Below are 22243 nucleotides of genomic sequence, written 5' to 3' on the forward strand. Positions count from 1 at the left end.
TTTTTTCAGCTTAAGAGCAGTGTCTTCTCCCTGTCATGACTGATTGATTAAAATATTTCTTCTATAAGGAATGGGGAGAGATCCTGAACTACCTACAATCAGACTATATGGAGCAATGGTGCCCGCACAATATAAGAATTTCGGACATATTCTCATCATAGACAATCACAGGTTCAACAGAGACATTTGGAAATCTTCCGGGCGGGGAGGTGGGAGGGTAAGGGGAAGTTGGGAGAGGCTCATGCTCTCCGAGTTGTATTTTGAAAACAATAAAAATATGTTTTAAAAAAAAAATAATAATATTTCTTCTATTTTCATTTCAGCTGGCATTCCAGCCCCTGTATATTTTGGAGCATTAATAGATAAAACATGCTTGATGTGGGGAAGCAAAATATGTGGTGGACAAGGTGCCTGTCGGATTTACAACGCCAGTTCATACAGGTAAGATAAACTGGAAAACAGATTAAAATGTGTCCCAGAGGTGTTCAGAGTGAGTAACAATAGTCCCTCATTATAATTTGCAAATGTCTGTATTAACTTTTTTTTAAATAAATAAAACACCAAATACATGTAGGAAAATTAAAATTTGAATTCACGGCAGGGAAGTATTTAGATGTGCTAAAATGTGTTTTAATGTATGTAAACATGTGGATTAGAAAGGGATGAATGTTTCAAACCTTTTGGTGCATGGGGGAGGGGAAAGGAAGGGTCCTACCATCCAGTAAAAGACTTAAACATATTTTTCCAGTAAGTGTGAACAGTTCTAACGAAAATAAATATGTAGATACTGTTTGAGTTGCATTGTATGTATTAGATTAACCCTGATATTAAGACCTAGAACAGTGAACACAGATTTCAACATTGCCATCTGGGGACCAAACACACCATTATGAGTAGCCATGCAATCAACCAACCCAAAATGTATTCCCCTTTGTCGACTGGTGTTCACATCCTAATGTTTTTTTTTTCTGAGTAACTAATCACTGTACATGAGGAGTACATTGAAAATGTATAGCATGCTATGTTACATAGGTTTTCGTGCTATCACTTGCTTTAGGTGTGAGATGTATTATGATTTGAATTGGAGAACATATTCACCTGTTACAGGCTCTGTAGTGACATTGCCTAGTTGCTAGAGACTGCATGAAAACTGAGGGATGGATTCTGCTAAGCATGCTGCATCCTTCCAACCCTCCAGGACATGGGTGATGGACATGCAAAATTGAGTTTTGCACTTGATGTTAAGTGTGGTCTGGGCTGGATTTGGGTGGGGAAAATGGATTGCGGTTGGAAGCCCGTGGATGAAATGTTTGAGGGAGAAAAGACTTGCCCCATGCCCCCACCAAATCCCCTACTTAACTTGCGTCGCCACACTTTGCTGTGTGCCGCCGACTCGCTGTGTCCCTGCAACACCTGTTTACTTTCACTTCCATGATCGGGAACCAGCGATGCAGGATCATTTCCTTTTTATAACTTTTTGCAAGACCAGCTGCGGGGACACCCCCAGAACTCCCACTCACAGTATAGGGAAAGAGGATGCGGGGAACACCCCTGCAGCACCTGCAGCCCTTGCCACTGAATGGGGAATTTTGTCAAACTTTTTGGCCGTTCAGATTATACAGTCTTTTGGCCTTTTTGGACATTTATTTGCGTCAATTTTCTTTTTCTTTGTGGCCATAACTGGTGAGTTAGGGGCTTAGGCATCATGGCCTTGGAACTAGAGGTGTAATGGCAGTCAAATGAAAGTTTTGTAACTTCTGTTAAAATATTATTAAAGCTGTATTTTCCCCATCCAGATCACCTACAATTACCAGTGTGCAAAGAATTTTATGCATTTCATGTTGTACCAGGTCCAGTCTTGTCAGGTGTCCGGCCGAGGAGTGTTGAAGTTTCAGCACAGGTAATATTACCCCATCAACTGCACATACAATTGCAAACAGAGTCATTATACTGAAGGTGATAAGGTACTATTATATTCACATCACCACATCTAGGTGGTGACGTAAAATACACACTGCAACATCCTCCAACAGAGGTAGGTCAGTCGGGGGCAAAGTTACAAACATTTGCATGTGTGTTCGATCGCGCTGCAACTAGTGTGCACAATGGCCCGACACGGCTTCCGAGTCACTTCAAGTGGGATCACTGGCACTGTTATAACACTGGTCACAAATCAGAAGTGATCCACGCCCTGCACAGCCAAAGGCACGTCACCTGTGAGGAGGGAAACGTACCTTCTCCCCTCACCCCACCTCGCGAGGCCTTAGCAACACAGCAGGAGGGCCATGCAGAATGGACATCTCCATGAAATGTGTGACCCCGGAAACTCACTAACAAATGGGCAAGCCGTAAGTGAGAGTGAACAGAAGCCAATGCAACATTGGGCAGGGGTACAGAACATTTCTATGCTGCTGCCCACAGGTAGCCACCCACACCACGAGACCCTCCAAAATGGCTGCTACTCCAGCGACCCCTGCAAGGCTAGCACCTAATTTCACCCCCAACCACACACCACATGAACATGGACATGGGGGAAACTGAGGGGTTCCTATAGCCCCGTTTGACCCGTACCTGGAACCATGATCGGTGGGACCTAGTTGGACCCTGTTGATACAGAAATTTGAAATGCTGATGGATTGCAAAGATATCCCCACACCTGGAATGATGGGCTCACACCTGATACTGAGCTTAGATGATGACACACTACACATCTTAAACTCACTACCACAGAAGATGTATACAAGTCAGCAAAGGATGCCCTCATGCATCATGTTATGCCCCAACTCAACCCAGATTATGAGATCTTCAATTTTTGCACAATGGTGCAAGGTGAGGACGAGACACTTGACTCATACCATACTCATCTACGACAACTCACACTGTCATGTGAATTTGACAATGTGGTCAGAGAAATCCGACGGCAAATCAAAAATGGGATCTTATCTGAAAAGTTATGGAGAATCATATGAAGTGAAAAAGCAATTCCCCTATCTCGCATCCCATAATATGGCAGACAGAGGGAACATTCACACACGTGAGCCACACAACATGAGCACCATGCTCCAGGTGCTACTACTACCACCCACCCCAAAAGTAGCAGCAGTCACTGATCGAATGCCACCCCACAGAGTGGACCAAGGCCCTGCCTGCACACCACAGTGGTGACATTGCATAGCTGGACCCAACGACTGTGGATGGTGTGGTGGGAAATGATATGGAAAACGCAACTGCCCAGAACAGGGCACCACGTGCAGTGCATGCAGCTGCATGGATCACTACACCAAGGACTGCTGATCCACAAACTACCCGATTGGCCAGCAAAGCCCCACAGGTAAACAGACCCCCATGGACAGGAAACAAGCTAAAGCCTGCCAGATCGAGGCAGAGAATGACTCCTCATTTTCAGAATCAGAAGGTGAAGAAAACCAGATGATAGTGACCATCATGGCCCACCAAACCAGGAAAAAGAAGCATAAAGTTCACCTAATCTCTGCGCTGGTGCGGGGAGACCAGAAAGACAGAAGGAAGAAAAGGAGGCCCCGAAGCAACATCATGGTAGGGGAGCAGGAGGTCACAATGACAATTGATACCAGAGCCTCAGTAAACGCAATGCCCCTCAGAACCCTACATACCCCCGACCAGTATTGAAGCCCAGGAGCACTCAGCTCTACACATGCGGGAGCCGAAAGCCCCTCCCCGTGGTCGGCCGGTTCTGCACCAAGCTCAGCCAAATGGCGGACTGATAATCCACTCGTAAATCTACGTTGTGGATGCAGGGATTGAATGTTTGCTCAGCTGGGACTACGCAGAGGATTTGGCTCTCATTAAATTAATCTGTGACATCTTGAGTGACGATAAAGTCTGCAACCTCCTAACCCAACATGCCAAACTATTCAAAGGGATCAGATGTCTCAAAGGCAGAGTGATAAAATTGAACATCGATACAACCATGCAACCGCATGCAGTATGACATCGGCGGACCCTGTTCCACATGAGGGACCTGCCCACCAAGGAGCTACATGACCTAAAAAACGCAGGGATCATTGAGGAAGTGACGGGACCAATGCCATGGGTCTCCCCGATGGTAGTCACAAAGAAACCGAAACAACCAAGAAAAATCAGAATCTGCATTGACATGCACCTCCCTAACACGGTCTGATAGTGTGGAAGAGGTACATCATGCCAACCCTCGATGAGATCAATGAGGACCTCATAGGGTCAAAATCATTCTCAAAAATGTGACTTAAAGGCTGGCTACCATCAGTTCAAACTGCACAAAGACTCAAGGTACATTACCACATTTTCACTCACCTCGAACTGAGACGGTACAAACGCCTAAATTTCAGAATGTCACCCGCAGCAGAATTCTTTCAACAAAGGATTCACAAAGGATTTGCAACATTCTGCAAGACCCTCCCAGGGTCCTGAATGTCAGCAACAATATCCTCATACATGCCAAAGACAAGGAGGAACACATGGTTCGACTAGTGGCAGATCTCAACAGGCTGGGAAGGGCTGCCCTTACCATACACAGAGACAAATGTGAGTTCCTCACGTTTTTTGGATTTATTTTCAGTCATTCAATATTTTTATTCAGATCCATGGTCCTTCAAACACGTACAACATACAAAAGAACAGTATTAATAAAATCCTGTCGTCGCATAACATTAAAAATAAAATATTAGTAAAAACACATTACATCACAATATACAATAGCATAATATAAACAGTTCATATGATCTCATGCAAAAAGAATAAAACGAGGTACAAGCTGAACAATTCCTAGGATGTAAACATTCACAGAAGCAATGGTCAGCAAAAAGAGAAAGAAAAAATAACAAATAGCAAAGTCCCCGACACAATAGGGGAAGTGCTATAACTAGGCAATTGATCGCTTACTAAACAACTAAATCCATTATGTTAACAGCCCTTTCCTATAACACATGGCTCTTTTTAAAAATGATAATAATGCCCACGCTGTTAGAACAGAATCAGCAGTCAAAAGGAACAAAACTGCAGGCCTACAAGAGCGGATGTTAGTTGCCCGTAAGACCGGCAGAAAAAACGACTGTCTGATGCTGCTATATCCATGGCAGAACAATAGAAAGTGGACCAAATCCTCTTTTATGCCACCACACACCGGGCACCTCGCCAAGTCAGGATATCCACTTCATTTAGCTGTAGTGCCCCTCAACTGAAGGCAGTCAAATCTTGCACGGGTGTTTAACCAACGATCTTTCTTAGTAGAGCCCCATATTAAAAAGGGCTGTCTCTCCTTCACCTGGCTAATCACAGCGTGTTCTTTATCATAATTTGTTGCATGCTCCATATTGGCCCTTTTCATTAAGAACTCCTCCCCAAAAATACATTCATAACGCCTCATCTGGGCTTTAGTCAGCAAAGCATCTGGAGGGAAAGAAACCTCATGTTACCCTGGGACAGAGCTTTATCAATATAATCAAGCCACAGGATATTTCTCCCGCCATCCCTAGACATTAATGACCTGATTATAAAGTGGCAAAGAGAAGCACGCTCATTTGCCCAGATTCAGATCCAAAATATTACTGGGGCCATGGCGCACTGGTCATCTAACAATTCCATACCCAATTCCCTATGAGTAGAGATACACAGAGAGGAACTTGGGAGTCCCAGTAGCCTTCTGAAGAAAAGATTTTCCTTCACTTGAACTTCATGTGCTGTCTGGAAACCCCACAATGTTGCTCCATACAACGTAACAGCTTTCGTCTGCGCAAAGCATTTTAAAGGGCAACTTCTAATGGTTGACCCTGGCAGCGGGACAAGAAGCGTGAGACCCCCCCCCACACGTTGAGTTAGCTTAGCTGACTGTTTTTTTTAAATGTGCATTCCCCGTAAGTGATTCTGAGACTCTAATCCCCGGATAATCAAACTTCTTCACCCTGAGGATAATTTCCCCATTACAATGCATTGGGCGCATTTTCACCGGCCCCTTTCTGCCCACACAACCCCTTACAGATGATTTCTTTGTATTGATCTTAAGCCCCAAGTTTTCCATTAAGGCTGAATAAGTGCAAATCACAATCTGGAATGCTCTTGGGGTCCTGGCTAGCAACACGGTATCATCCGCGTATGCCAGAACAGGAAAATCCCTGCCCCCCAGAACCGGATAATCCACCTTCGTATTCATCAAAGCCTTTAGGAGCCCATTAATATACATTGTGAAGCAGATTGGTGACATAACGCACCGCTGCCGGACACCACACCTGACCTTAAAACATCCAGTACAGTGTCCCCCCAAGCCACTACACACACAAGCCTCATTTTCCCTATCTAATTCCTCTAGTACTGTCAGGATGTCCCGTGCGCATCTCATGGAGCAGAGTACAGCCCACAACTATCTACTTTATCGAAGGCTATTCTCAGATCCGTCAATGCAAGATAAACCCCCCTCACCTCTACCGATAACTGAGTTCAACACAAGTAAGTACAGGTTGTGACTCTGTTCCATAGTGCCCACCCTGGGGTGAAATCCACATCAGAGAGTACTGCCCTCTCAGATAGCCAGACCTCTATTAACCCCAGCAAAACACTACCAAAGATCTTAAAAGTCATATCTAAAAGTGAGATGTGACTGTACGACATATGGCTTGTTGGGTCCCCCTTCTTAAAAACAGGAAAGAAAATGGCCCTTTTCCACAAGGGTGGATCACGGCCCGACTCCATACAGGCATTAAACACTGCTGTCGGTAGCAGGGCCCACAAATCCAAGGGATCCTGAAAGAGATCAGAGGGGATAGCATCAAGACCTGGAGCATGATTAGGGGCTTGCTGAGTAATAGCCCGAGACACATCTTCTAACTTGAACTTCAAGCACGAGTGACTCCTCCAAGATCTTTCCAGTTGAATCCCTCCACAAAACAGGTTACCACAATACTCCACCCATGCTGTTTCCTCCACCTGTGTCCCGCTAGCTCTTTCCATTGTGAACGGCGCTGCACCCCCCTTCACATATGCCCAAAATGCTTTCTGGTTATTACGCCGCAAGGTATCCAGAAAGCCATCACTTGCTTCTGCTTCAATTTCCAATTTCCTGCACTTTAACTCCCCCTGATAGTTGGCTCTAGCATGAGCAATCACCCTCCTGGTGCAGAGCAGAGTCTCCAGGACTTTAAGAGCTTTCTTGGCACCATTGCAGGTCTAATCAAACCACACCGTTTTTGGTGGCTTCCCATTCCTCTTACTATGTACCATAGATCCATTAGTCAAGGCCCCCAATAACTTTATAAACTGTTCCACAACCACCCCAGGAGTTGCAGAACTATCCAGAATAGCACAGATTAAGTATAAGCTCTCAGACAAAGTGTGCATGTGCAAATTAGAGTCCCACATTTTCTCCCATTTTATTCTCCTACTAAAAGGAGCATTCACATTTGCCAGCCTCCCCTAACATGCCCTTCATTTTCAGGTGGATTGGATGATGATCGCTATTAACATCAGGCAATGCTTCAAAACCCACAACTCTGTCCCAGAGTTCCAAAGAAATACAAAAATAGTCAATTGTCGAGGAACCTTGGTGGCTTTGAAGCTAAGCTGGCCCGGTATATCTGGTGCTAAATGTTCATTAAATGTGCATAACCCCTATTCTTTAAGCCATAGACACATGTGGAGGACCTTAGTTCAGACCTGTTCATCTTTCACCAGCGGCTGGGGGATGCTTAACGACTGATCCTCCAATAGGTCTAATAGATCATTGTACAAACCTACACCCATTTTCAATAGCCGGGGCGCACTGAAGGTGGCCGACATCAAGAAAGCAATGCCTTTTACGACACCAACTGGAATCTGCAGCGTCCTGGGAATGGCCACCTACTGCAGGAGGTTTATAAAAAACCTGGCCACCCTATCTCATCCACTCCTAGCCCTAAACAGGTGCTAAATGGGACTGGGATGAAAAATGCCAAGATGCCTTTAACAACTTAAAAGAAGCCCCGTGGACCAGCACTACGATGGCCTAGTATGACATTAACCTACACACAGAATTGCACATGGACGCAAGCCCCGAAGGGTTCAGGGCAGTACTAGTGCAAACCTCCCCAGCCGGAGACACATGGCCCTTTGTATACGCATTCTTCATAGCCTTCACCCCCACAGAACAATGCTACCCACACATTGAAAAGGAGGACACTGCCGTTCTGTGGAGGTATAGACACTTCGACCTCTACCTGTACGGGTAGAAATTCAAGACATTTATCAACCAAAAGCCACTGATCCCCATCTTCACGAGCTTGGCACCACACCCTCCAGCACGAGTGGGCAAGTTGCTACTTTTACAACAATACGACTTTGACCTCATATACAAACCTGGAGCTGATAACCCAGAAGATTTCTGGTCAAGACACCCACGATCTGACACAGAGACCAAAATCAGAGAATCACACAAGACAGAAGAACACATCTGCACCACTGTGGAAACAGAGAAACCCAAGGCAGTCGGCATATAACAGCTAATTGAAGCCACAAACAATGACCCATGTTGCACCCTGATGAACACCATTCTAGGAGCACCATGGAATGCGTTCCTCCAACGCAACCGTAACCGCACCGCAGAAGCAAGAGAATTTCTGACAGGCATCTTCACCGTCCACCATGAACTTTCGTTCACAGAGGAAGGCCTCATCCTGAGGGGGTCCGCATCCCGCATCGTGATCCCACCATTGCTTCAAGGGAGGATAAACAAGGGCTATCAAGGGATGGTGCAGACAAAAGCAAGAATCAGGGACCGAGTATGGTTTCCCCACATCGACTCCAAAGTGGAGGATGTTGTCACAATATCCCTCCACTGCCTATCCACCGGAGCCCCGCCAAGGCACAAACCCATTCAAAATGTGCCCAGAAGCACATCACGCTGACAGCTGGTGTGCGTTGACTTCTGCACAGTACAAGAAGAGACCTACCTTCTAGTCATTATTGACGAACACGCTCATTACCCATAGGTCAAGATAGTTCTGTGGGATGTATTGACCCACTTTTGCTCTGTAATGTGGCATCACTCTGTTATGATGGTTCCAGAAACAGCAACAGCAAAATGGCCGCAAAACCGGTTCATAGCCAAAATTGACATCAAACCAGGACTGAACTTAGCTGGCATTCTGAAAAAGGGTGAAACAGTGCTTCCTCCCGATTCAGTTAAATGACTGGAAGGAGTCTGTCCTTGCCCGAGTTGACTTGAATAGCGAAGAAAGCTTCATTAGCGAAGCACTATTCAACAAACTCCCAAAAGACCAGACCCTAACCGGCGTAAAGTCAGTGCAGCAATGGGTACGGAATCTGGAACCACCCCACTCCAAACATCCTCTGCTTAGCAGTTGTATGATCAAAATATCTAGGAATAACAAAAGCATAATAGATACTTATTGGGTTGTGCAAGGTGTTGCTTCCGCCTTTTATATGAGCCCGGATCTCCTCAACCAACTTGATATTAATTTGGACCCTAGTGATTAATGGAATTGCAAAAATGGAGGAGAGGTGACCATCCCAGGACCCATTTACAGAATCCGCATCCCGAAGGGCAGTTTGGCAGAGGGGAAGATAGTGGGTCCACATAAACCAGCTGAAGAGTTGCCATCCCAGGCATAATTTGCGGTAAATAGAGGAGCCAACCGGATACCCAGAGGGGGAAATTCTAGCAACCTAGAAGAATCCACCTGTTAAAACCATTAGTAATTATAGGCAGGGAATATTGTAAATTGTATTCAATATCTGCCCCACTACACCCTCAGGGAGTATTAGTGGGGAAATGTCCCTAACCATGCTCTGTTCTGTCTCATAGCATTGGAACTAAGAAATCCTAATTACCAGGGAGGACCACTCGGGGACTGGGAGGAAAGACCAAAGGGGCCCGGAGTATCGCTCTATACTCCCAACCAGAACCGGCGAGGAGAGCGTGTCTATCCAGCACTAATGGGAGAAGCAGCTAAATTTCTCCACCTGGACCAAAAAGAAAAGAACATCCCAATCTCTCGACTTCCCATTGACGGGCGGTCAAACTCAAGTCGGGAGGGGGGGCTCTGTGGGATGTATTGACCGACTTTTGCTCGGCGATGCTGCATCACTCTGTTATGATGGTGCCAGAAACAGAAAAATGGCAGCAAAACCCTTGTGCACGCCAAAACCCCTGAAAATCGCGCTTTTCAATGCACAAAATTATGGCTGCCCAATCCCACATGCATGTTGTCAGTGCTGGAACAGAGTGCTCACTACTGAAATGTGTCACTGGACTCCACAACAATTGAAAGTAGAGTGCAGAAGGAAAAAGCAGTGCTTTGCTAAATGAAACTCAAATATTGCTTTAAATCACTTTTTCTTTGTTGCTGAAACTCCAAAATGCCGGTACAGAACACTTTTCAAATATTCAAAATTCTTGCTGGGTGCTACAATTCACTTAGTTTAAGAAATCATTCTGAACTTGCAAGGTCCTGAAAAGATGAGAGCATAAAGAGATTCCCACAGCAAAAGTGGCCTGTCTGTGGAGCTGTCAAAATCTCTGCGCAGCAGAGGGCTGCTGGGATGACAGCTGTCAGGGGCCTGCCGGATTAAAGTTTAACATGTATAAACTGAAAATCAAATGTTTGCATTCCAAGAGGCCTGTTACTGATAGTAACCCATATTGTAATTGTTTTGATCCCATGGTTTAAAATCTTGAATGAGAATTCTAGCTGTTATTTGATAACAAGTTTGTTTTGTGCTAAGGAAAAGGCCACAGAATTTAACAATTAAATTAAACCTGGCTGAAGCTGCAGAACTTGAATAACAGGTTTTTCTCACAGAACGAAGGTCTTTCCCCTCCAACAGGAAATCACTGAGAAGTGTTAATTACAATGTAGGAAAGAACATGGTCTACAGAGGCAAAATGAACAATGACAAGCTGCAGAGCAGGAAATTCGAAGTGACAAGACAGTCGTAAATGGCCTCTACAAGGAACATACATGGGATATGGCTCCTGGGCTTCCAGGGAGAGACAAAGGGGTGGAGCCAAACAACCATTTGTTGCTTAACATGGACAAAGAACCCATTTTAAAAGGACCGATAACTTACTATTTAAAATTGTGAAAAATATAAAAATAACAGAGTGCTTAATGTAATGTCTGTCTGCTTGGGTGAAGAGGTGCCAGAACTGTGTGACATGTTCTAGACAGCAATGGCAAAAAATATGATGTTACGCAAAATGTATTTCCGCTAGAATTGTGAAACTTTATACACTTATTCCCATGTTAAACACGCACACTTGTATACATTTGCTTAAAAATTGGACATCGTGTTCATAATGAAAAGAGCAACATTCTGTGAAAAGCGGAGACAAGATCCCACAGCTACAGGGTTTTGAGGATTAGCTGCTATGTAAAATATGTAATCTGTATATGTGATTTTTATAGTAGTTGCACATGTGGAAATAGGTATTTTGCCAAAAGTAGATTTTGTGTTCCAGGGGCTAGGGGTGGATTCTCAGCCTCCTAAAATCACACCATAAAGATGACACTTCATTTCTCTCCTACTATCAAGGCAGAGAGTAGACTTTGACCCAATCACCTTTCAAAGGGGCAAGCTTAGGCTAAAGCGGCCCACACACCCTCCGTATGATGTAATTTCAGAGCATAAATAGAGATAGTTCACCACACACAAAGACAGACAGATTCACTCACTATCCTGATGGTGGCGGAGCACCCTGCTGCTGAACTCTACATCTTCCTTGCTCCAGACTCCAGAAACTTGGCAAAGCAAAAGGCCCACTGCATAGCTGAATCATTCACAGTTAGAACTCAAATTCCAGAACAGAACCCCACAAGCCTAAGGGGAAGCATCATAATACAGCCGGGCTGTGCTGTTACTGCTTGCCTGAAGAGAATAAATATCCTCAGAAGCCAGAAGGGCAGATCCTGTCCAGTCCTGTGCCGTGCTGTGACCAGAATGCCTTGAAGATCCTGCCAGTCCAATGTGCCAAGCTGTCTTTCCTAAACCAGATCCCATCCCCTGACCAGAATTGATGGTCCCATTTAAAAACTTATCCAGTGAGTATAAATATGAATAATTGTGCCACTGGCATATGTACTTTGCATAGTCTTATCCCTATCTTAGACCCATCCTATCTTTTATTCAGAACCTTTATTGTTAGGAGTATCTTGGCATTGTCTGAACCCTCTCTCCAACCCATCCTATCTTCCTCCAGAACTAGTATTGTCAAAACTATCTCTGCGTTGATCTTTTTCTCTTCTGAAGAAGGCAAGTTTCCTTAGCAGGCAGTCACCCTGATCAAGTGACTGTGTTTCTGTGTGGTATTTGTTTTGTTCATAGTCATCCTCTATTGTAAGAAACCCTTTTGTCATTTTAAAAGCGCATTCCTGTTTTACATTCTTGCGCCTGTCTTGAAAAACAACCTCTACTAAAACGTATGTAACTCCCTCAGTTTTTGTGATAGAAACAGAAATTCAACTTTTGCTTGTAGCTAACATCCACAGCTTTCCATCGCATTTCAAATTAATGCAATTCTCCGGTTATCGCGAATATTGCGCAGTGAAAAGTTTGTCACACATTTTCGTTTTAAATTGCTTCAGACCTGAATTTTAGGATTTCAAATGTTTTCTTGGGGTTAAATCATTGCTTGTGTTTGTGTGCAACTATCCAAAGCGGCACATTTGGTGTTTTCGCCCAGTCCATTCTAAGGATAACTTTAAAAGCCATTCTGACAACTTGACAGTTCATTCCATTTTCTCTTGTGTTTGAAAGGGGGAAAAAGGGATTGATATTCTAATTGGTTTCCGCAATTCCTGAATACCCGCTCTCTCCTCCTATCGCTTTACATTACCTATTGGGGCATGAGGGATGTGCGGGGGAACCTCTAACCACAGTGCTCTTTGATCTGAACCACCACAAAAGTATTATTTTCTGTGCTGAATTATTTTGCTCACTACTTACTCCTCGTGTATTAAAGAGATTATTCAGTGTTACCTCATCCCATTGGTGATTGTTGTGTACCTCTTAAGACATCTTGTGATTCATTTCTAAATACATGAATAAACATTTACATTTACAAACCAGCCTGATTCCTGGTTCAGTGTGACCGGGGGTGGGGGGTTTCAGGAGAAGGGCGTGATATGAGTGGTAAATCGTTCAGAATAAAGAACTTTTAGACAGAAATAAATATGGATTTCAGTTGTGCACTACATGCTAGGCATTGACTTGGATGTGTGCCGGATTGAAATCAATTACAGTTTGCTCCATGGCAGTGGATGTCATCATACCGGCACTAGAAATAATGTTTGCCAAAGCAGCTGACGAGCGACAATGGACCACCTTTCTAAGGAGCTGAATTCGCCAAATACATGGAGCACCTTCAGATCGCACAACACATCATCATGCGAAGATGGTCTCAGGCAAACAGGGATGTCGATTGATTCATGAAAACACTGAACAAAGTCCTGAGGATCACAAGGATTCAATCAGCCCGATGGGAACTATAACTATTTAGATTCCTCCGCAATTTTCACCTACCATCTCATGTGCCAACAAACACCCCCTCCCCCCAGCTGATGTCATTTTGGGCTATGCTATGATCCTCTATACCACACCACAGCTGAAACAAAGCCAGGTTGATAGAGAAGCGGAGAACATGTGAGAGGAGTATGAGGAGAAACTAACACATGAGTCACAAGCAATGGGCCAGGAAGCTGCACACCAAAGCAGGAGACCAAGTGTTAGTCCTCCGCAACCCATCGAGGACAACGCTGGCGAGTACCTTTCAGACCGAGCCCTGGACAGTAAGACGACGAAAAGGATGCATGGTCATAGCAAGCCAAAACTGGAGGCTACTCACCAGGAATGCCTCGAGGTTTAAACAAGTTCCCAAGACATTGTGGAAAGAAAGCAGTGATCCGAGAAGGTACAGAGACAGACTTGTGGAAGCACCAACAAGAGCAAGAGGGAAGCTAGCACCAGGCTGCCAGCCCTTGTGATATGGGGCATCCCGATGAGGACAGTATGGAAACCTCAGATCGAACCCTGGTAGCCCAGGACAACGATTGGTGGAACCACAGCCTGCTAACCCTCCTCTGAGCCTGACCAGACGGCAGCACAGCCGATACCACCTGAGAACAGCTGTGAGGCCACAAGACAAGAAAAGTGACTATATGTGCAAGTAAGGACTTGAATTGCTACAAGTAGAATGTATTTTGTTTGTTTCATGGGGAAGAAGAGGAATGTTATGTTGACATCACCACGTCTACGTGGTAACGCAAAATAAATGCTGCAACGTCCTCCAACAGAGGAAGGTCAGTCGAGGGCCAAGTTATGTACGAGTCAGATGTGTGCTTAATCGCACTTCCACTAGTGAGCATAATGGCCCGGCACGGCTCCCAAGTCCCTGCAAGTGGGAGCACTGGCACCATTATAACAGACACTAACAGTTGTTTTCCCTTCACAGCTCACGTACTTGTAGGGCCTCATTACACGGAATGCGGTAAGGGTTTACCGTTACCGCCTTACTATGAGGTCCCTTTGCGGGACCCGACCTCAACGGCTGGTTTTACCAGCCGTTAAGGAACGGGCCCGCAAAGGGACCTTGGAGGCAATTACGGTACAGCAATTTGTGGTACCGTAATTGCCACCTTCCCCATTCCCATTGAGCCCTATGAGGGCTCAAATGGGAATGTGGAAGTGCCATGGTGAAAGGGGAATTACCACCCCCACACACCTTGGAATAGGGCGGTAATTCCGCCATTCACCATGGCTGACTCGGTACGGTACCGGCGGCAACCATGGCGCTAATAGCACCATGGTTACTGCCTACCATGTAATGAGGCCCGTATTGTCCTGTCTTGTTTCTATGATCAGGCATGGGTGCATGTATTAGGATTTTGGAACAAGAAGGCGGGTCATGGGAAGGGGAGGAGTCAGAGTACGTGTGCAGGAGAAATAATGAAGATTTATTTGACGAACACTGTGTCGGTGTCCTTAATATAAAGCATGTACCCTGTGAAATAAAGGGGGGCACTTAACAGTGCTGTTGATGATAGTGGTGACATAAGGTATACAGCGTTGCTGTGTGACAGAATATTGCGTGACATCTGCCACATGATTTTTTTTTATGTGTTTGTCAGAAAAGAAACAGCCCAATGTTTGCTTTCGACCACTTATACAGTGTAATGGTCCACTTATATCTTTTAGTGTAATATTTGATTTCAATGTGTTCCGTTAAAAACTATGTTTTGTACCCTGCTTGTTTTCCACTCTCATTTTGTTTGAGTGTTCAATATACAGACCCTAAGAGCTGGCACATTCCCATGATATAAATTAACCACAACGACAGTTGTGTCCACAGCTACAGCACCACTTGTGGAATAGCAGATCAGTAAGAGGATTTTGCAGTGTGATAACAAGGCAAACGACGAAGGAGAAAATGGCTCAGAGAATGTAGCAGCAGTTGATACATGTACCAGCCAGTCATCATGAAGACAACTAACGCTGCACTAACCATGCCTTCATCGGCCATTGTAGAGCCAGCATATTTTGTGCTGCAATTAATGAGATAGGGGAATAAAGAACAAGCACAAATGGGGCCATCTCTGCCTTTGCAAACAGCACTGGAGCACCAACAGCATCCTGCCCACATTAAGGATTTCAAATTTAATTTTAATAAAACATGCCAGTCCAAGAAGACTGGGTAATTCCGAAAGTAGATATTTCTCGGGCAGGCAGATCTCTGAGTCAGGATGAATAAAAAAAACCTTAACTGTATTTACAGTTACATATATTACATTACTATAACTTGTTTTCCAAGGAGACACCCAACAGTCTATCCACAGGCCTATTCGTGTTAGCTCCAACTGATACTCCCAGAATCATACATGCTTCACATTAATCCAACATTCTCTGAGCTGTCATTCATCCCCTCCATCAACATTCTACTAACATAGAGAGAGGACAAGTGAGACAACACAGCATCATATCATATGCACTCAAGACCGTCTACATAACATCTTGCACCCTTCAACAACAAACCCAGCAAGCACACCTTCATTCAAACTCCCACACCTGAAAAGGGAAACCTAAACGGGAGTAGGCACAGTAAAAAAATCCCTGAAAGAGAATAACCATGACTACATAATTGTTCATTCCTGTGTCTAAAGAAGAAAACATGTTCCAAAACACAAATACCTCAAATGGAGATGCTCAAGCAGGTACCATAGGGTAATCCACAGTATGGTGGCAAACCAGCTAACTTTCATATCTGAGCCTGCCACGCCCAGACCCAGCTTATTACTCTTGCAATCAGATGCCCCACCAATGCCTGAATACGCTAAGGCCACCAACATGCTGCTGAGGTGAGACCTATCAACCAATACAAAAAGGAAATTCCTGAGACAGGGCTTGTATCTACACTCTAAAGCAAAAGCACACCATGCTTACACTCTATGTCCAAGGCTGCCACACCTAGACTAAGCCTGCCAAACATGTCAATACAATATCCCCATAATGCCAGGGCAGCCTAAACCATCAGAGCCACAAAAGGATAACCGTTTCGGACACAACCCCCTTTTTTTAGGTTGGCAAGTAGGCTCAAGTATTTGGCTACCAGGGATTTACTCAGGTTGCCATTTTCCCAGTGCAGACGCTTACCCACAAAACCACAAGCACGTGTTTCGTATTGGGATTTTGTTTTCCAGAGAATATTTCACTAGAGATTGCTGGGTTTAAAAGGCGAGCACCTGTTATACTTTGTCAGTATATTTATTGGAACATTTCCTGTCTCATATTCCAATAAATATGCTGGCAAAGTCAATCTGGTGTTCATTACTTTTTTTAAAAGTCCAATGCTATTTTGTCTCTTTTCTAAGGGAAAGGTCAATTGAACTACATTTGTATATTTCACTTTAAATTATATGTTCACTTACTGGGCATATATTCATTGTTCACAGCTTTTGATTTTCGCTATGGGGGAAAAAGTCACTGGGCATATGTTATTGTTTAAACTGGTCATTTTTTCCCTCTTTATTTTGCATTTTTTGTGCTGCTTAAATGCAGTTAGTTGGGAATGTGTGAAGTATCACAACAGTCACCAAGAGACCGGCTATAAAACAAGTGGCTTGTAGCACACTGCATAACCAAAATGTGTGATCTTAGGCAAATCATTTTATCTCACTGCGCATTGCCTACATAAAATTGTGAGTTCTCAAAGCCTGCCATCTTTTATACATAACAAAACCACTGTCAAAACAGGTCAAAATGAGTCTGTGGTTGATGAACATCTTTGAGTGATGGTTTGCAAGTTTTTTTTCAAATATGGAGTGGGCATGGCCGAAGGCTGTGTCCACCACTGGCCATGGCCAAAATCTATGGCTAGTGGTCTGGTAGTGTTTTAAAATGGAGAGTGAGCATGGCCAAAGGCCATGACTAATGGTCTGGTAGTGTTTCAAATGGACAGTGGGCACTGTCGAAAGCGATGGTTAGTGGTCTGGTAGTGTTTTAAAATGGACAATGGGCAGAGCCAAAGGCCGTGACCACTGCTCATGTCCAAAGGCCATGGTTAGTGGTCTGGTAGGGTTCTAAAATATACAGTGGGCATGGATGAAGGCCGTGGCCAGTGGCGTGGAAAAAATCTATGGAATAACAAAACACTTGAAAATCAAGGAAAAGACTTTAGTTGCAAATATGCTAAGGTGAGAGCCTAACGCAATAAAAATCCTGAAATTCAGTTAAAGTCACCTTAATGTTGCACCCCCAGTTGTGCAGCCTATGGAAACAATGATGACATCCCCAATGACATCCCTGATGACATAATTGAGGACATCACCGCTTTCATCATTTATGACAACACTGATGAAATCACTGATTGAATCACTGGAGACATCACTGGTGACATCCCTGTTTACATGATATATAACACCACTGATTACAGTCTGTGATGGCATCAGACATGATATTTATGACTTAGCTAATAAAAGCTTTAATTAACTAATTAGAAAATTAGGCTGTGGGCTTTGCCATGGCCAAGGAGGTGGAAACAGTGCAAAGCGGAAAGCCATGGCTAGTGGTTGGTTACTGTTGTAAAATATACAGTGGACACGGAACGAAGGCCGTAGCCATTGGCTATGGCTGAAGTCCATAGATTGTGGCCATTTAATGTGTTTCAATATACAGTGGGCACGGTCGAAGGCTGGGATCACTGCCTATGGGCGAGGGCCATATCTAGTGGCCGATGAGTGCTGTAAAATATACAGTGGTCACTGGCCATGGCTGGAGGCCGTGGACAGTAACCATGGCTAATGGCCATGGCTTCTACCCCTTAATGTGTTACAATATACAGGGGGGATGGCCAAAGGGCATGACCACTAGCCATGGATGAAGGCCATGGCTAGTGGCCCCTTAATTTGTTGTCTAGTGGCCGATGAGTGTTGTAAAATAATCAGTGGTCACTGCCCATGGCGGAAAGCCATGGCTAGTGGCCCCTTAATGTGTTAAACTATACACTGGGCACATTCAAAGGCTATGGGCACTGGCCACAGCCGGCTAGTGTTGTAATCTAATCAGAGATTCCATCAGTGATGCCATAGATGATATAATGTGTGATGTCACTAGTGATGTCATCAGTGATGCCATCAGGTGTGTCATCTGTGATGTCATCAGTGTGGACATAAACTGAACAACAGAGGGCGCTAAGTTAAGGTGGCTTTAGCTGAACTTCAAGGGTTTTGTTGTGTTAAGTTCTCACCTTAACGTCCTTGCAACTAAAGATTTGTCGTTGAATAAATCATATATGTACATCATGTGCAAGTAGTAGATACCAGAGATTTATATACAAAAGAAATAAAAACAGGAAGCAAGTGTTAAAATCAAGAATCATCTAGGGCAGATAGTTCATCAACCTGTCTCTTACTTTTAGTGTTCTCCTTAAAAACATAAGAAAGTCCAAGCAATCAACGGTAAATCAGTCATCAAAAGTGCACATTGTGCTGCCCTACATTGTCTGATGGCTATTTTTCACAATAACGGTACCAAAGTGGTCTTCCTGATACTTGAATATGCAGGACAGAAAAAGACAAACTGCATAAGCTTCAGAAGAGGCATTACAGAGTTTTTTCCTAGTCACTGAAGGTGCCCGTGCTATGCCACTTGCCTGTGCCTCAATGTCTATTGAGTCTATGAGCTTGGTAGTAAGGTGCATAGTTTGATAGGCACTGGTGGGTGATTGAGGGAATTTTATATGTGGTTCTTTCTCCGACAAGGAGCCAGTGAACGGATCTTCTGGCATCCGAGATGTGGTTGTGTTTTCCCAGGTCCAAACAGGCACAGAGAGTATTGTTTTGTATTACTAGGAGTTTGTTTAGGTGTTTCTTTCAGTGGTGCCACAAAGTAGGGTGGTACAGTAATCCAGTTTGGATCTTATAAGGGCCTGTGCGACAGCAAGGTGATTCCCAGTGGAAAGGAACAATTTGCTAGCATTGTTGAGCTTCATGGCATAGGTGGCGGAGGAGGCGATGTGATTAACTTGTCATGACATGTTGAGAGTGGCATCTAGGTATACACCCAGGGTTTTCATAGATGAGGCAACAGGGATTTTTTGACGGACAATAAGGAAGTGATTGAAGGCATTGTCAAGTTTTGCAAGGCGGGTTTGGGATCCAGTGAGAAGCAGCTCTGTTTTCTCAACATTCCAACACAGACAGTGCGAGGCCATCCAGGTTTGGATTGTTTCATATACAGTGTTCACTTTGAGGGTGTCGAGTGGGTAATCACCAGAAAGGGCGAAGTGAATGTGGGTGTTGTTGGCATAATTTGTGTATGAGGTGCCGAGAGAGTCAAGGTGATCAAAAAGAGGCTTTGTGTAGACATTGTAGAGGGTCGGTGGGACACAGGAGCCTTGAGGTGCATCATAGGAGATTGGTGTTCGAGTTGCAGCAGCATCGCCAGCGAAGACTCTGGTGATTCTGTTGGCCAAGAAGGATGAGACCCATTTGGTGGAATTAGGGTAGAAGTGAGCAGAGGATGTAAGGTGATGACAAAGAGTTTGTTGGTCGACTAGGTCGAAGGCTGCCGAGAGATCAAGCAGTAGGAGAAGAGAGAGCGAATTATGCTGTCATTCGTGACATTGAGTTGGTTCTTGAGGTACAAAAGAGCATTTACATTTCTGTGTCGGGACCAGAAACCAGATTGCTAGGGGCACAGAATGTTGTGAATTTCGAGGAAATCTTGAATTTGGAGCAGGAAATTCTGTTGATGATTTACAAGAGTAGGGGAAATTGGTGATAGGCTGGAAGTTGGTAGCAGTCACGTCATGTTTTTTGAGTAGTGGGCGATCCAGAATTCTTTAAGTGTGGATGGGACAGAGCAAACTGAAATGGAGGAGTTGATGATGGCAGTGATAAGTGGGAGCAGAGGATCCTCCATCAATGGATGCTGGGCAAATGTTTTCTTTTACCTAGAAGGGTGGAGCCATTTGATTGTAGTGGCAAGGTCAGAGCGAGAGATGAGATGGAAATTAAAGAGGGGGATGTGAGCTGGTGGGCTGATGGATAGATGGCAATGCATCTGGTATGTGGGTGCGTTTGGTGATGATTATGGCTTGCAGTTGTGTAATTTAACCAGTGAAGGCATCTTGGATATTATTACACCAAAGGCTTTCTTTCATAACGGTGGAAGGGGGAGAAATGGGGGTTTCTAGCTTACAAAGGATAGCGAATAGTTCATGGGAACTAGAGAATGCATTAGCAATTCTCTCATTTTAAGTATCCACTTTAGTGGTGTGAATGAAGTGCTTGTATTTTATGGAGATCTTTGAGAAAAGGGTTTTATTTGCTATAGTACGGTCTTTCTGCCAGGCTGTTTTGTCTGTCCTCTTTTTTGCGTGTAGTTTAAGAAGATCTGAGGAGAACCATGTATTGTGGATTTTTATATATTTTGCTTTTCAAGCTTTGAGTGGGGCTAGGGAGTCATCTGCCTTGCATAGCAACGATTTGTAGTGATCCACATAGGCAGCAAGATCATAGAGGAGGGACAGAGTATGGCTGAGTAATGGGAGGAGCCAGGGACTGGTGAGGTTGTGAGTGCTGGGGGAGATGGTGGGTTGTTGAGAGATGCATGTTGTGGTGCCTGATATTGGACATTTGTTAGGGAGGGTGATGGTGTCGGTGATAATGTGGTGGCATGACTAGTGGCAGGGAAGGTTAGAAAGGATGGTGATATTGCACTCGTGCTACAGCAGCCAATCTAATGTGCATCCTTATGAGTGTGTTGTGAATATGTTGGGTGCAGTCCAAGGCACTGGTTAATGTCACAAGAGTGGAGGCATTTGTGTTGGAAGTTTAACTGATGTTGAGGATTAAGTCACCCAAAGTAATGATCTGGGTGGTGGGTTTGAGGTTGGTTTATATGAGGAGGTCGTCCACAAATGTAGTGGCAGGGCTTGGTGGTCAATAGATAAGATCGAGGGTGATGGTGGAGTTGGGCGATCAGTTGAGTTTGGCTAAGATGGATTAGCATTGGGGGCATGCAATGGACATCTGGGGTGAACTGGAAGGGTGTCCTAGAGATGAGGGTGATGCTTCCACCTTTTCTGTGTGCTCTATAACAACAGAGTATAGCACAGCCTGTAGGAACAGCAATGGAAAGTGAGGGGCCAGCTGTCGGGATGAGCCATGTTTCCGTGACGGCTAGGATGTCAATGTTGTTCAGGTTAATGGAATCCATTATGTCAGAGGAATGGGCTGTGAGCACTCTAGTGTTAATCAAGATGCACTGGGGGGTTGAGACTTATGAGGCGCCGGAGGTGTTGCTAGGTCATTGAGAAAAGGGGCAGGAGAGAGGGGAGGGCTGATGATGGCTGTGCAGAGTCTGAGGTTGGCATTGCGTTTTGCAATCCCTGGGGAAAAGGATTCAGAGGGAGCGGTGGGGGATAAGGTATGAGTAGACAGACGGTGGTAACATTCTGTCTGTGGGTGCAGTACCGCATTGGAGATATGATGAGCCAGGAAGTTGCCAGTGGTACTTGTTTGGGCTTTTCCAAGTTTGCTAGCCAGAATGCTGTGGAATTTTCCATCCTTCTTAAAAATTCTAAAATTACATATTTTGCATGGCCCAAACATTTGTAAAAACAGTATCACTGTGTCTTAGAAATATTGTAGCAGGCATGTAATTTTCAACTGACTGCTAAAACCAAAGGCAACTGAAGTGAATGCATCTGCTCAAATTGAGGTTTCAAAAAGAGAAGGTAATATTT

The 22243-nt window shown here is 44.5% G+C and overlaps 1 protein-coding gene across 1 annotated transcript in view; it reads left to right on the plus strand.

The window, feature by feature from the left end:
• LOC138513505 (solute carrier organic anion transporter family member 1B3-like) overlaps nucleotides 1-22243 on the plus strand; it is a 636965-nt gene that overhangs the window by 608887 nt on the left and 5835 nt on the right. The window contains exon 13 of the mRNA XM_069628420.1: nucleotides 324-441. Within this exon, the coding sequence (XP_069484521.1) occupies nucleotides 324-441 (118 nt within the window). The remainder of the gene's footprint in view (nucleotides 1-323; nucleotides 442-22243) is intronic.

The sequence above is a fragment of the Ambystoma mexicanum genome, chromosome 12 (assembly GCF_040938575.1).
Source record: "Ambystoma mexicanum isolate Mex_15411 chromosome 12, UKY_AmexF1_1, whole genome shotgun sequence".
NCBI lineage: Eukaryota > Metazoa > Chordata > Amphibia > Caudata > Ambystomatidae > Ambystoma > Ambystoma mexicanum.